The sequence below is a fragment of the Trichomycterus rosablanca genome, chromosome 19 (assembly GCF_030014385.1).
Source record: "Trichomycterus rosablanca isolate fTriRos1 chromosome 19, fTriRos1.hap1, whole genome shotgun sequence".
NCBI lineage: Eukaryota > Metazoa > Chordata > Actinopteri > Siluriformes > Trichomycteridae > Trichomycterus > Trichomycterus rosablanca.
Window position 1 is genome coordinate 19,093,365 of NC_086006.1, and position 16,617 is coordinate 19,109,981.

The 16,617-nt window shown below is 39.6% G+C and overlaps 1 protein-coding gene across 1 annotated transcript in view; it reads left to right on the top strand.

The window, feature by feature from the left end:
* nol4lb (nucleolar protein 4-like b) overlaps positions 1 to 16,617 on the top strand; it is a 183,989-nt gene that overhangs the window by 33,786 nt on the left and 133,586 nt on the right. Inside the window, exons 3-4 of the mRNA XM_063015015.1 lie at positions 6,811 to 6,922; positions 14,130 to 14,242. Coding sequence (XP_062871085.1) covers positions 6,811 to 6,922; positions 14,130 to 14,242 — 225 coding nt within the window. The remainder of the gene's footprint in view (positions 1 to 6,810; positions 6,923 to 14,129; positions 14,243 to 16,617) is intronic.

A 16,617-nucleotide genomic window follows, 5' to 3' on the forward strand; every position in this document is an offset into this window, starting at 1 on the left:
GAGTAACTACTATTTCTGTCATGAATGTAACCAAAGTGTAAAACATGAGGTTAAAATCCTAGTAAACAAACAAACCAGCCACATTACCCGTCCTGTTATAATGCCCTCTAATGGGAAAAGGAAGAAATGCATGTAAACATGATAGAGCAACACCACCACATCAGCACTACATCTCTGTGTCCTGCATTTAGAGTGTCGTAGCATATACGTTTGTTTATGTTTCGTCCTATGTATAATTAATGATATCTATGTTTCCATGTTTACACTGCCAACACTTCTACAGTATTCGCACTTGCCATCTGGCAGCAATCCAGAGCTTGTTTAGGACTGGCACTCGAGCCTCCCTGCTGTATAGCATCCCTTGTGCTTTAAGTCTCACCCAAGCACCTGTGGTTCTCTGTTAGTGGAATGAAGTGAAGACTTGGGTACAGACACAAGCCTTTGTTGATCTCTTGATTTTGGATCATCGTGTTGCTGGTCTCCTGTTGCAGTGCCATGGTCGCCCATATTTGTTTGAGCCTCAGGGGAGAGTGTGGATATTTAGCGTGGGGGTGTAGTTTCTCTTCATGTTGGCTTGCCCGGTCTTCTGCAGGTTTAATGGGGAGGAGGGGAACGAACTGGGGAGAGAAAATTAAAGAGTAGGAAGGGTTAAAAGATGGATCAAATTTAATAGGTTTTATTGGGACTTTCTTTTACTATAATTCTACACTCACTGTCCATTTTATCAGCTCCACCATATGGGAGCACTTTGTAGTTCTACAATTACTGACTGTAGTCCATCTGTTTCTCTGCATGCTTTGTTAGCCCCCTTTCATGCTGTTCTTCAATGGTCAGGACTCTCCCATGACCACCACAGAACAGGTATTATTTAGACGGTGGATCATTCTAAGCACTGCAGTGACACTGACATGGTGGTGGTGTGTTAGTGTGTGTTGTGCTGATATGAGTGGATCAGACACAGCAGCGCTGCTGGAGTTTTTAAACACCTAACTGTCACTGCTGGACTGAGAATAGTCCACCAACCAAAAATATCCAGCCAACAGCACCCTGTGGGCAGCATCCTGTGACCACTGATGAGGGTCTCGAAGATGATCAATTTAAACAGCAGCAATAGATGAGCGATCGTCTCTGACTTTACATCTACAAGGTGGACCAACTAGGTAGGAGTGTCTAATAGAGTGGACAGTGAGTGGACACGGTATTTAAAAACTCCAGCAGCGCTGCTGTGTCTGATCCACTCATACCAGCACAACACACACTAACACACCACCACCATGTCGGTGTCAGTGCTGAGAACGATCCATTACCTAAATAATACCTGCTCTGTGGTGGTCCTGTGGGGGTCCTGACCATTGAAGAACAGGGTGAAAGCAGGCTAAAAAGATATGCAGAGAAACTACAGAGATGGACTACAGTCAGTAATTGTAGAACTACAAAGTTCTTCTATATGGTAAGTGGAGCTGATAAAATGAACAGTGAGTGTAGAAACAAGGAGGTGGTTTTAATGTTGTGGCTGATTAGTGTACTGTATAAATACTAAGGTGTCAGTCTGTTTATTTACAGAATGATTAGGCTGTTAATAGAACTAATGACTACAAATGAGAGATGTGTGATTTCTACTCTACCGGCTGCACCACCCTGCTGCTCACAAAGTGACTTACACAAGTAAAAATCACATTTTTTAGTTCAGTGGATTCTAAATCAAACCTCCCAAATCCATCTTTTTTAAAGACTATAGCATGAGTGAGGGATGGGGGTAGCGGTCTTTTCATTTTAATAAGAGTCTGGCCCTCCAGCACTGTCTCAGTCACCGCCGCTCACTGATTTAAGAACCTGATTAGCACTTCATTTGTCTCTCCCCTGAATTAATGAAATTTAAATTTAGATTGGATGCTGTCCCTCCACTGATAAACTACCTTTGTTCATGGTGCACGTACGAGAGGGCGCGTGCGTCCCGATATTCTCCCGGTCTGCGCCTGATTGACGAACTCTGTCACCAAAGGAAGCGACTGACATTTTACCGTCACACCCCCTCTCTTCAAAACGGGCACGTACCAAACGTGCCGGGCTTTCTCTAGAGCAGGGGTGTCAAACTCATTTTCACCGAGGGCCACATCAGCATTATTGTGGCCCTCAAAGGGCCGATTGTAACGTATTCTGCTGTGATTGCAGTCTGTTGTTTTTCTTGGAGGCTAAATTCTGCATTTATATTGCCCTCCTTTACCACAGACACGGCCTCATAACACAAGAGACGCACCGTTTTCTCTTCCTGAAGCACAAACTTGTTTTCACTTTCATTAAATTTCCTCCTTCTGCTTAATTTTCTTACTTATCTTCTTGTACATTTTGGGATTATGTGTAAATATTTCTTAACATCATCTACTAGCGGGATGTGTCACTTTGCAGGTCACAAAATCAGCATGCATTTTGAGAGATGCAGTTAATGTAGGATTTTACAGTGTATTTTAAGACAATTGTTCTGCCCTCACTAATAGTTTATCCCCCTTGCTCAGCTAGACAGACAGACAGACAGACAGACAGACAGACAGACAGACAGACAGACAGACAGACAGACAGACAGACAGACAGACAGACAGACAGACAGCTCTCTTTAGAATACAGTCGGTTTATTTACTTCCCAGCTGTGTGATACACTGTGTGCACCAGAATGAAGTAAAAATACAAACAATGAAAACAATAAAGAACTTAATACAGTACAAGCACACAGCTGTAGTCAAGTGTTACATCTGGTACAATATGAGATTTAACCAAACGTAAAATAGCGCTAACGAGTTAGCATTTTGTGTAAAGATACTAATTGCTATAGTAACGGTAACAATTGTATTTAATTACGGTAAATTTGTATTTGCTGTGATATACTCACTAAACATTTACGAACAACTGAGAATATAAACGCCACTACTTACAGATGATGCTTTGGTATTATACTGCAAGATAATATTTATATTTATTATTATTGTTTACATTACTACCCCGCGTTCTTTTGCCGTAAAAGTCACATGGCTTCTCAGCGAAGGTCAAAGTTAGTTGCCATGACTACGATGTTACCGGCTGCCGTTTAAAGGCGCAGGTGTCCTATTAAATTATAAGTGCGTCTCTGTAACGACCCGAACCATCACAACAATCGTACAGTCGTTTAAGCTCTCGCGGGCCACATAAAATGACGTGGCGGGCCGGATCTGGCCCGCGGGCCGTGAGTTTGACACCCCTGCTCTAGAGCCACTACAGCCTACCGCTGACCGAGTAGTCTCCATTGAGAATGGAAGGGACATTGACAGACAGAATAAGACTTGCGCTAGGGAGTATGCGCTTGCCTGACAGGGAGGTCAAGAAACCCAGCTAGCTGTGGGAATCACCGATAGGAGCCAATGAGATGCAGATTTATACAGGTCTCTGCTCCATTTTCAGTCATTAAGCAAGAGTGGGTGTTTGCATGGAGGACTTTATTTTGCCCCTTTTTGCCTAGTAAACAAAAAAAATGCTCCTGTGCACATTTTGGCACCAAAAATTGGAAAAAAGTCTAATGTTTTTTTTTTTTTACCCACATAGGATTAACACCAACTAGGCCCAATGGTACTTGGAAGGTAATGCTAGGATCACTAGCTTTACACACAAAACTACACAACAGTGAAACTGCTTCTATATTAACGAGGTGCAATCCCCAATGTTTTTTTTTGTTTGTTTTGTTTATGCATTTTCTCCCCTTTTTCCCCCTTTTAGCGCGTCCAATTGCCCGATTGCATCATGCTTCCTCTCCACCAATGCCGATCCCCGCTCTGATTGAGGAGAATGAAGCTAACCCACGCCCCCTCCGACACGTGGGCAGCAGCCATATGCATCTTGTTACCTACACTTTAACAGTTCAGTGCAGCTCAGCACTGTGTACGGAGAGACACACCCTGACAGCCATCTTTTCTCATCTCTGTGCAGGCGCCATCAATCAGCCAGCAGAGATTGCAACTGCATTAGTTATGAGAGAGACCCTATCCGGCTTAATCCCACCCCTATCTGAACAACAGGCCAATCGTTGTTCATGTGGCCGGCTGTGATTCCAGCTCTGGTTCCAGCGTGTGTTTTTACCACTGTGCCACCTGAACGGCCATCCCTAATGATTTTAACATCCCTAACACCGACATGACCATAGAAGTTTATAACTGCCTCTCGTTTGGAAGGTACGCCATGTGGTCCATAATGAAGTTGTATTAAGTCCATCTGTGTAATACTAATTGTAAATAATTAGCAATATTGTAAATTATTACATACTTTTGTGCCATGCTGCATGGGATCTTCATACCCAGCGCATACAGGGTCTATTGCATTATTTTTCTGATGCACTGCAGTACTGTCGTTGAAGCAAGATTACCCAATAAGAAGGTAAAGCTAGTAAAATGAGATACTATTAGATGAGCAATTTATTTGTGTTACTACTTGTGCTAGGAGGGCTTAAGGAGTGGTTAAGATACTGGACTAGTAATCGGAAGGTTGCCGGTTCAAGTCGCACCACTGCCAGGTTGCCACTGTTGGGCCATTGAGCAAGACCCTTAATCCTCAGTTGCTTAGAGTGTGTACTGTCACAACTAAGTCGATTTGGATGAAAGCGTCCGCTAAATGCTGTAAATGTAAATGCTGCTGTTACTACTCTGTTTACCACATGTGTTGTTGATTTACACAGTCCAAATCCCTTCAGTAGTATTTATGACACAGCTGAATCAATAAGTACTGATGTCTCATAACTGTGTTGATATAAAACACTGCATATTTCTAAGAAACCGTAGCTCAGGAAAAATGTAAACAATTGATGTCCTCAGTTCCCAAACCATTAAAAAGTCTAATTAATAGGAAGGGTGGTGGAACAAAGGGGTAAACTTGTCACAATTTTTTGAGGGTGTTGCAGGCATCAAATTGTAAATGTGTTTATATTTACAAAAAATTAACAGTAAAAATAACAAAAATCTTTTCTTTATTTTATTGCAGTTTACAAAATGTCCCAACTTTTCTGAAAATGGGGTTTGTACTTTTTAATCCCATTTTAAAGCACAAATAAAAATGCTTATATAAAATATAAAAGACATTAATGATGAAGTATGAGTATTATGACACTACCAATAAAAAACATAGTACTGTGTTGCCATCCTGTTGGTGGTTATTACAGCTCTGAGACATCAGTAGTAAGAAATAATTAGCTTTTTGAAGCATTGTGGTTACATTTTGACCCTTTACTCCTTGCAAATTGTCTCAGTTCCCCAAGGTTACTAAGCTTCCTCTGATGGACTTGCAGTTGTAAAATCCTTTATAAGCTCTTAATAGAATTTAAGTCTATAGAGTGACTAGGTCATGCAGGAACATTCACTTTAGTGTTATTTTGGCTTTATGTTTGGAGGTGTTGACTTAAACAGGTGTAAACAGTTTTTTCCCCCAAATACACTATATGACCAAAAATATCTGGACACCTGACAATAAGCTTGTTGGACATTTTATTCCAAAACCATGAGCATTAATATGAAGTTGGCTCTGTTTTATTGATGACGTTAAATGTGTCAGTACTCTATGCGTAGTAACAGACTTTACTGTGAATTTCATATATGCAAACCTTCTTTTCCAAACACTACTGGCAACCTTTATTTTCATGTCTAAAATGTTTACTGGGTGCTCAGCTGGCACAGCGTTCTAAGGCGCTAGCCCACCACCTGATATCTCTGCTATTAGCTGACTGGGCACCTACACTGACATGATTGGATTTGTCTGAGGGTGCGGTGGCTGAAGTGATTCCTTATTGCTGCTGTGATTGCAGCCTCTGCTGGCTGGACAAAGACTAGGAACAATGTTTCTCCCTATTCAGTCATATCTAATTACCTGATTCTATCTCACCTCTACTGAGGAGTGCTGTATGTAACACCCTCCCCCCTCTGACATGTGCGCAGTAGCCGACCACTTCTTTTCACCTGCACCAGGTGGGTTTTTTATGGAGGTCTGTATAACGCTTGATGTGTCACGCACTGATCACTATTATTCTCTGTGCAGTCGTCATCGACCACCCAGCAGAGGTTGTAATTGCAGTAGTTATGAGGAATCATTCTGGCTATTGTTCATATATGCGCCTGGCTGAGATTCAAACTAGTGATTTTAAAATGTCAGCACTGGTGGGCTAGCATGTTTTACAGATGCACCACCCGAGCATTCATCTTTTAGATTTTAATTTAAACAAAAGTTACTCGATGATAAGTTAAAAGATCTTACTTAACAAGTTTTAATGTTTAAGATGCTGAACTACCCAACATCTGAATTTACATTTGTGGATTATTGAAGTAATTGTACTGATAGGGATGTTTGTGTTGGGTGTGACCCTCTTGTGGTTTTATAATGTAGTAACTGACAATTCACAACCTACATATTGCAAGATGATTTGTAGTGAGGGTTGCCAGATATAGGCCAGGATCCGTACATTAAGGATTTGGTGTTTGTGTATTGATAGATAATAATGCAGTAATAATGAGCTGATTTAATTAAAGATTGTCTGATCTAATGAAGAAACCTGTTATTCCCAACAGTTCATATTTAACTTCTTAATCACTTTGCACTTTAAAATAATGATGCTCATGATGATCATGCTTTTACAGGAAATTCCAAAATTCTCTAAAGTTTGTAAGAAATGAATTAGAACCAAAGCAAGAACCAAGTTCTCTTGGTTCTTGTGTTTGACTGTGCAGCAGAATATTCCACTACATTTTAGCTGAGTTCCATAAGTGAATGACTGACTGCAGTCTGATGCTTTTTTTCCTTCTGTCTCAGATAGCGGAGACTTATGCATTTCTGCCCAGAGAGGCAGTGACCCGATTCCTGATGAGCTGTGGGGAGTGTCAGAAGAGGATGCACATCAGTCCGAGTGGAGCCGAGTGCAAAGGTACACAAAATGATGATCTCATAATGTGATGTTTAAAATTAGACTTTGTTTAAAACTGTAACACATTTCACCTTTGAAATCAGTCACTTGGTTAGTAATTGGTGAATGTCAAAGCATTTTATAAATTGAAATCTCATTAAGACGTCTTAATTTTAAAACAGTTATTGGATTATATTCTTTTTTTTCTTTTTTCTTTTTTTTTCTTTTTTTCTTTTTTCTTTTTTTCTTTTTTCTTTTCTTTCTTTTCTTTTTTTTCTTTTTTCTTTTTTCTTTTTTTTCTTTTTTTCTTTTTTTCATTTTTTTTTCTTTTTCTTTCTTTCTTTTTCTTTCTTTCTTTTTTCTTTTTTCTTTTTTTTCTTTTTTTCATTTTTCATTTTTCATTTTTTTCTCTTTTTCTTTATTCTTTCTTTCTTTTTTCTTTGTTTTCTTTTTTTCTTTTTCTTTTTTTCTTTTTCTTTTTTTTTCTTTCTTTTTTTCTTTTTTTCTTTCTTTTTTCTTTCTTTCTTTTTTCTTTCTTTCTTTCTTTTTTCTTTTTGTCTTTTTGTCTTTTTTAGTATTATTTCTAAAAACTTATTTTTTGCAAGTATTATTTTTAATGTACATACACATGAAAAAAGTTGTAGTGAGATTTAGGCTGGTACAGCCCCTGCTGTGCATCAGTGAATCTTTCTTATTAAAAAGTTACTGACCTTTTGGAGAAGATTAATTGTCACTACAGGAAATGACAATCCCAGAAGGTTTTTGTACTACTTCAAGTCTTTGTCTTTGCTAAAACAATCCCTCCATCCCCTTGGTTTTTTCTCTCTTTCAACCCCCAACTCTGTCCCTGAAGTTAACATATCCCCAAAGCTATACTCCCTCCAACACATACCAAACACAGTCACACAGCCATTCATTAAGCTCTGAACACTGGAGTGTCCTGTCCCCCTCCATACACTCTACAATTAGCCCAATTATGGCCCTTTTTGGAAAAAAAAATCTACTCCAAGGACACCAGATCATTTTGCAAAGTGGGGGAGAATATTGGAAGAGGAATTTGGGCTAGGAGGTAAAAATTGGAAGGGTCCAATTGGGAAAATATGGTAGATAAAATGATAATGCTTTACCCTTTATGGCTTATAATGTCATTAATACATGTTGAATTTTGCAGACTTTCTAAGCTAACGGAGTGGATAAGAGCCAAAAATATTCACCATTTTAAACAACTGCCCCAAGACCCCCTGCTTGGTGCAAGATAAACATTAGGAGAGAGAGAACACCTTGCAGGCTTAATCTGTCTCAGCGTTGTGTGGCTGCACAGGGAAAACATTGGGTGTCGCTCATAAAGCAAGCACTAATTGGCTTTCTACCCCATGGGGTTTGTGAAACCCTCCCCATCCCTCTTTTCCACTTTTAGCTCCAGCTACCCACGCAAAAGTTCAGTCCTAAATTATTAAAACTGATTAATTACTGTGCACTGGATTCTTTTTTACTCGACTCGGGGGCTGAGGTTTGCCCCATTATCAGCTTATTTCATTTTGCTTATAATTTGTTGCATTATCATTATACAGTATAGATATCATCATAGCATATATTTAATAGCACTAGCCATATACGTGATTACCTTTTTGATACAAAAACAATGTAATTATTCAATTAATCAACTGTATTGTTTTTTTGTATATCTATTTATCTATCTATGGGTCAGTGGTAGCCTAGTGGGTAGAGCTTTGGGCTATCAGTCGGAGATTGTCGGTTGAAATCCAGGCTTTGCTATGCAGCCACTGTTGGACCCTTACAATGGCCATACAAGAGGCTGACCCTGTGCTCTGACCCCAGCTTCCAAACAAGCTGGGCATATGCAAAATTTTTATTGTAGTGTATATGTGTACATATAGTCTGTCTGTTTATATATATATATATATATATATATATATATATATATATATATATATATATATATATATTTATATATATATATAAATATATATAAATATAATTATACCACGTTTGATGGGAGACAGATCTGGATGACCCTTCTAACATACATGCCCATCCTGGTTAATAATACTGTTTATTAAATGTTAGGCTAGGAGGTAATTACTTGAATGGTAATTACAAATAGGAAGTTCCCATTGGCTGTTATCTGAAGAAGGACAAGCCACAAACCACTGTCAGATTGTTGTGTTGCCAAGACTTATTTATGCCAAAGGACATAAAAGCTATGCCAACAGAGCTGCTGTTGTGTATCAAATTACAGATACTTTTGATACTGGTGAGGAGGTGTCTGTCCCATACACACAAGGGTTCAATGTAGTGTGTGCTGAGACAGAGTTGTCACATGCCAGTCGATGTGCCCATGCTGAACCCCTATCAGCATTTATAGTGGAGATTCAAGCATCAGAACTTGACATAGTAGCAATGGACAAGGTAAATGGTCCAATAAATCCTGCTTTTTTTAAGGTCACGTGGATGGGCTGTCAGGACTTCAGATGTCTTGTCTTATTACGTTTTGGCTCATTAGTGCATGTTGATCATCCAGCAGAATCCCCTCCAACACCCTCCCTGTGAACGAGCTAATCATCGTTCACATAGGCGCCCAGCCTGCCGGTAGCAGATCTGAGATTCAAACTGCCGAGTTCAAGATATCAGCTCTGGTGTGCTAGAGTGTTTTACCACTGCGCCACCTGAGCGCCATTCTGCCTCTTTATTTGTTGGTGTGATCGCTTTAGGTCTGTCTGCTCGTTTGTTGTTTGCATACAAATGATCTAGACCAATGGAAGATTCACCCATTGGATGACTAATACAGGCAAAAAGTTTTTGTCGTTGCTATTATTTGAAAACACCACATAATACTGCAGGTAACTAAAGGCTGTTGCATCTATTGGCTGCATTATGCTCAAAGAGGTAAATACATACAAAATAACAATATGACGAGACCAATCAATAAACAGAGTTGATTGATTACTGATGAGATGTAAGAGAAAGAATGCAAGAGAGAAATTATGAGCAGGTAATGGGTCATTTAATGGATCAGTTCATTTGAAGCTAAGCAAAATCGTTACATTGGAAATGTGACAAATGAACAGAAGTTTTGAACATCAGCACTGACCCATATGTGTCCTTTAAAGTCTGTGTAAACAATTTATATTGATTGTGGTAGTCCTGAGATTTTAATGATTTTTTTTGTTTTTACAGTTTTACCTTCTATGATGTTTTCAGCAGCATTTATGAAAGATCTGCTTTTTGTTGACAATTTTCTTTTTGTCAAGGTTGTTAAGAAAACCCAGATTGTTACCTTGGGCTGAGAGACCACTGTTCAGTGGACTTTGTTCTTGGTTCTGACTGGGCTAGCTGTGACATGGTCTTCTACTGGATATCCTCGATTATCTTCCTTAAAATGTGCTTGATTCCATTCTGCTCAAATCTTCACTAATCCTCCACCACATTTCACAGTGGATGCGAGTCATTAAGGCTTGTAGGCCTCCCTTGGTCTTTATTTAATTTTTTTAAATGAAAGATGTTGGGCCAAACTAAAGAAGAAAAAGAAGAACCTTTATTGTCATTATACTTGCATACAACGAAATTTAGTTAGACACTCTCCAAAAGATAAAAAGAAGAAGCAAAGTATTTACATAAGCATATGGATATTTAAAAAGAGGCAAACATATTTACATAAGCATATGGATATTTACACAATAACCAGTACAATCTAAAGTATGGATTTCAAGATAAATAATAAAATAAATTATGGGTGAATATGAATATGTAAGGTGACTGTGCTGTGTGGAGATACCAGTTCAGTTTCAGAAATGATTTATGTTGAGTGCGTATTTGCACATCTTTATACAACCATTCTCTCAATGTTCAAGTTCACAGTCTATGAGGTGTTGGGAGGGGTGATGGAGGCCACAGCTCTTGGAAAAAAGCTGTTTCTCAGTCTGTTAGTGTGTGCACGAATAGCTCTGTACCGCCTCCCAGATGGTAACAGGGAGAACAGATAGTTCCCAGGGTGTGTTGCATCCTTACTGATGCTGTCGGCCTTGTTTTGTAAACGGCTGTTGTAAACACTGTCCAAGTTGGGGAGTTCGGTCCCGATGATACGTTCCGCCGCTCTGACCACCCGATGTAGGTCCTTCCTCTCTGAGGCTGTGCAGCTGGAGTACCACACAGTCATGCAGTTGGATAGGACGCTCTCGATGGTGCTGCGGTAGAAGTTCACCAGTAGTTTTTGAGGAAGCTGAGCTTGTTTTAGCTTTCTCAGGAAATAGAGTCTTTGATGTGCTCTCATGTTCAGGTACGAGGTGTTCTGTGTCCATGTTAGATTGTTGGATATGTGGACCCCAAGGAATTTCACACTCTCCACACGTTCCACTACTTCTCCAGAAATGTGAAGGGGGTGATGTTCTGACCTCTTTGTTCTCCTGAAGTCTTGGAGGTGTTAAGTACTAGGTCATTGACTTTGCACCATTCACCCAGACATTTCACCTCGTCCCTGTAGGCACATTCATCACCATCTGTAATTAGGCCAACGATTGTGGTGTCGTCAGCAAATTTAATTATCGTGTTGGAGGTGTGGATTGGGGTGCAGTCGTGCGTGAACAGGGTGAAGAGCATGGGGCTCAGCACGCAGCCCTGCGGGGTACCGGTGTTCAGGATCAGAGTGGAGGAGGTGTGACGTCCTATCCTGACACGTTGTGGTCTGTCTGTGAGAAAGTCCAAAACCCAGGAGCAGATGGAGCTGTCCAGACCCAAGCACCCCAATTTCTTGACCAGTTTGTGAGGAATTACGGTGTTGAACGCAGAGCTAAAGTCCACAAATAACATCCTCACGTATGTGTTAGACTGTTCCAGATGTGACAGTGTGGTGTGAAGTGCCATGGAGACAGCATCTTCAGTGGATCTGTTTGTTCTATATGCAAACTGATGTTGATCCAAATCCGGGGGTATGATGTCTCTGATATGTGAAAGAATCTCTCAAAGCACTTCATGACTACCGGTGTTAGTGCCACTGGTCGATAGTCATTGAGGCATTTCACTGCAGACTTTTTGGGTACTGGTATGACTGTGGAGGTTTTAAAGCACGTCGGGACGGCAGCTTGTTTTAGCGAAAGGTTAAATATGTTTGTAAAAACCTCAGCTAGTTGGTTGGCACAGACCTTTAGTGTCCTTCCAGAAACTCCATCTGGGCCCGCTGCTTTGTTGGGGTCCACTCTCAGCAGGGTGGTTCTCACTTGATGACGCTTCAGAACCAGTGTCTGCTCCTCAACAGGTGGTGTGATGTGAGAGGCAAGTCCGCTGTTTTGCTGATCAAAGCGAGCGAAGAACTGATTTAACACATCAGGTAGACTGGTGTCATTGTCCTGCAGGGTGTTGGTCTTGTAGTCCGACAGTGTTTTAATTCCATTCCACATGCTGCGGGGGTTGTTGTTCTCGAAGTGCTCCTCAATACGCTGTTTGTATCTGCGTTTGGCCTCCTTAATGCCTTTTTTGAGGTTCCTTCGAGCTATTGAATAAGCATGTCTGTCTCCAGTCCTGAATGCTGTGTCACATCTTTTAATCAGAGTCTGTACGTTCCTGTTTAACCATGGCTTCTGATTAGGAAACGCTTTTATTGTTTTTGTTGTGAGAGCATTCTCGGTGCAAAAGTTTATGTATCCCATGACTGATGATGCATATTCCTCCAAATCTGCCCCCTGTGCAAACAAATCCCAATCTGTGTTGTCAAAACAGTCCTGCAGTATTGAGGTTGTATCCTCACTCCACACCTGTACAGTTTTGATTGTTGGTCGTGTCCTGCAGATCAAAGGTTTGTACACTGGGGTCAGGTTCAAGGTGATGTGGTCCGAAAGACTGGGATAATCAGAGATGATGACCTTACTCCAGTGTCATACAGTTTAATTCTTATGGTCTTTTCTTATTGTTAAAGGTTTTTTTAACAAGCTTACCAGCCCTGACCCTAAGAGCCTGTTTCAAATTGTACTCAGCTTTACCTTAGCTGTCATTTGCCATTTTTTGTTGATCACTTGATGCCATCCTATGGTTGTTAAGTGACATTTAAATGAGTTGAACGAGTCTAAATTAGTTGAATGAGTGTTTTCTTTTTCTGTTAGTCTGCAGTTCTGTTGTCCCAAATCTTACATTTCTGCTGCTTATGCTTGCTCTTATAAAAAACCATATCTGACATTATGGAGGCAACTAGGAGCTCACTTTATGACTCTTACCAGTAAAGTCTGATTCAAACCCTTCTTTTCCTTACAAGGGAATTTACTTTTTCTTTATTTTTCTTGCTCTTTTAGTATAATCAATATTTGTTTTTTTATTCTAATTACTTTTGAGGTAGTACTTACACTTTTTATACCATTCATCATGCCATTGTGATGACCAGAGTATTGTTTTATATATTTTTTCCTTTTTAAATAAGATTTGGTTTAGCGGCTCATTTAATCAGTTCCTCATTAAGAAGAATGAGGTGTGCCTGTGTTGGAATTCAGCAGACGCAATGGAACAGTTGGCAAACATGTAGAGATGCTGATTGAAGAATGATGTGGAGTGGTCTCTTAATTATGTCCCGAGTTATATATATACTGTATATAATAATGATAAGGCGTCTCTCATTTCCAGTGCGAGATTTAGCAAATTAACCAGACATACATTTTCTGAATGTAGAAAACTGTAGCTGTAACACACATAATAAATATAACGTTTTGAGGATGTGCCTTTATTTTGTGCTTTGACATTTGATGTGGCCTGTACACACACACACACATGGTGGGTTAAGCACAAACGTGCACACATGAATTACTCGGTCATTATCAAGTCTGTTTAAAACGTGTGTGATTGAGCTGCTTCTGTAGAGAGGTGGGGTTATGGTAATGCATGCAGATTTTGTTTGCATATGTATGTCCTCTTTGCATATGTATGTAATTAAAATGAGGGCATGGCAAATGAAGCATCTTTATGGGACAAAGAGACCAAATTCACGTACATGTAGCATCAATTGCGTCATTTACTGTCCTCTAGTGGTGGTAGAAAAAGTCAAAACGACGGCATGTGCAATTAGTGTTTTTTTTTCTTCTATTTTTAAACATAATGCAGTACCTGCACTTAATGATAGTTGTCTGAACAGGTGTTAAATAAATAACAGAAATAATGTCAAGAAAAAAAATTATAAGAGCAATACAATTACTGGCTCTGACTGACTCCCTGCTTACTTTCTTTTCTCTAGAGAACAACCAGCCAGCCTCTCTGGTTCCTGACCTTATTGACTACAACATGCCTCTGACCACCACCTATCTGAAACAGATGAAACTGCAGTGTATTAACAACAACAATGAACAGGTAGGGAAAAATGTTCTCAGATCTTTATTGCTTTCTTACAGCACTGGCGCCGCTCTACTTTTTGTTTTAACAATGCACTTATTTAAATGTGTACTTGGGCGGCACAGTGGCTAAGTGGGTAGCACTGTCGCCTCACAGCAAGAAAGTCCTGGGTTCGGTCTCCAGGTGGGGCGGTCCGGGTCCTTTCTATGTGGAGTTTGCAAGTTCTCCCCGTGTCTGTGTGGGTTTACTCCGGGTGCTCCGGTTTCCTCCCACAGTCCAAAGACATGCAAGTGAGGGGAATTGGAGATACTAAATTGTCCAAGACTGTGTTCGATATAACCTTGTGAAGTGATGAATCTTGTGTAAGGAGTAACTACCGTTCCTGTCATGAATGTAACCAAAGTGTAAAACATGACGTTACAATCCTAATAAACAAACAAACAAAGCAATATTTAATAGCTCGGGTTGGCCTGACTGCCTGCATGTCTTTGGACTTGTGGGAGGAAACCCATGTGTATTCCAAGAGAACATGCAAACTCCATACAGAAAGTACCCTGGCTGTCTGGCCAGGGAATCGAACCCAGGCTCTTCTTGCTGTAAAGGAACTTTTGAATTTCTTATGGGTTACTAAGCATCTTCGCCCAAGACATTTATACAAACAGCTTCATGATTACACAGTACATGGAGCAGTGGTCATTTTGCCTGGGTCAGGAAAGCAAATGCTGAGTGGTCATTTGTTTGGGTGGTAAGATGTAATTTAAGAATCATCAAACTGGGGGTTAAAAGCCACTAGAACGTGGTTGTCAGTATGAATAACTAACAAACTAATAACAGTCTATACGGGTGTTTAAGAAAGGAGGGTGTTTAGCATTTGCCTTAATTAGTTTCAGCTGGATTTTGTTCACTAGTGTATTGCTTGCTGGGAGAATGGTTCAGTTAGTTGCCTCATGCTTTTGCAAAACAGAATCTAAAATAAAAAAAAATGCTGCTGGTTTTTGAATAAATTATATAAGACATGCATGTTGACAACATAATGGATTTGACACTCGATGTTTGACAGTTAGTGCTAATTGACTAACATGGTGACTAATAGGGTTATTACAAAGACATTCTGAATTGTTGCTGGGACCTTGCCTGGTCCCAAAATGAAGTAATGGCAGGCATTTCTATGTCCAGAGCTTGTTTAACGTTTTGCTTGTAATATCACGATGGAGTACACTGATCAGCCATAACATTAAAACCACCTCCTTGTTTCTACACTTACTGTCCATTTTATCAGCTTCACTTACAATAAAGAAGCACTTTGTACTGACTGTAGTCCACCTGTTTCTCTGCATGCTTTGTTAGCCCCCTTTCATGCTGTTCTTCAATGGTCAGGACTCTCCCAGGAACACCACAGAGTAGGTATTATTTAGGTGGTGGGTCATTCTCAGCACTGCAGTGATGGTATGAGTGGATAAGACACAGCAATGCTGATGGAGTTTTTAAACACCTCACTGTCACCGCTGGACTGAGAATAGTCCACCAACCAAAAATGTCCAACTAACAGCGCCCCGTGGGCAGCGTCCTGTGTCCACTGATGAAGGTCTAGAAGATGACCAACTCAAACGGCAGCAATAGATGAGCGATCATCTCTGACTTTACATCTACAAGGTGGACCACCTGGGTAGGAGTGTCTAATAGAGTGGACAGTTAGTGTTTAAACAGTTTTTAGATGTGGCAGTAGTAGATGATTTTTTAAAATGCTGAAAGTATAAGTAGATCAGTGTGTTTTAATTTCTGAATGGCTGTTGCGGATGAGTTGCAGATCAGTGGCACATGTTAATGATGTCATCAAGATGCACCTTGTTACGGCTGTTGTCAAGTGAGCTGGCAATAAATGGCACTGTTGGAACGGATCTTTGTGTGTTATTTGCTTTACACACAAACAATGGCCTTATTTTACAGTGTTAGTGTTATTAACATTAAGTGTTATAAACATTAAGTGTTATTAACATTGTGTTATTTACATTGTGTTATTTACATTAAGTGTTATTAACATTGTGTTATTAACATTAAGTGGTATTTACATTAAGTGGTATTTACATTAAGTGTTATTTACATTAAGTGTTATTTACATTGTGTTATTTACATTAAGTGGTATTTACATTGCGTTATTTACATTAAGTGTTATTTACATTAAGTGGTATTTACATTGTGTTATTTACATTAAGTGGTATTTACATCAAGTGTTATTTACATTGAGTGGTATTTACATTAAGTGGTATTTACATTGTGTTATTTACATTAAGTGGTATTTACATTGTGTTATTTACATTAAGTGTTATTTACATTGTGTTATTTACATTAAGTGTTATTTACATTAAGTGGTATTTACATTGTGTTATTTACAT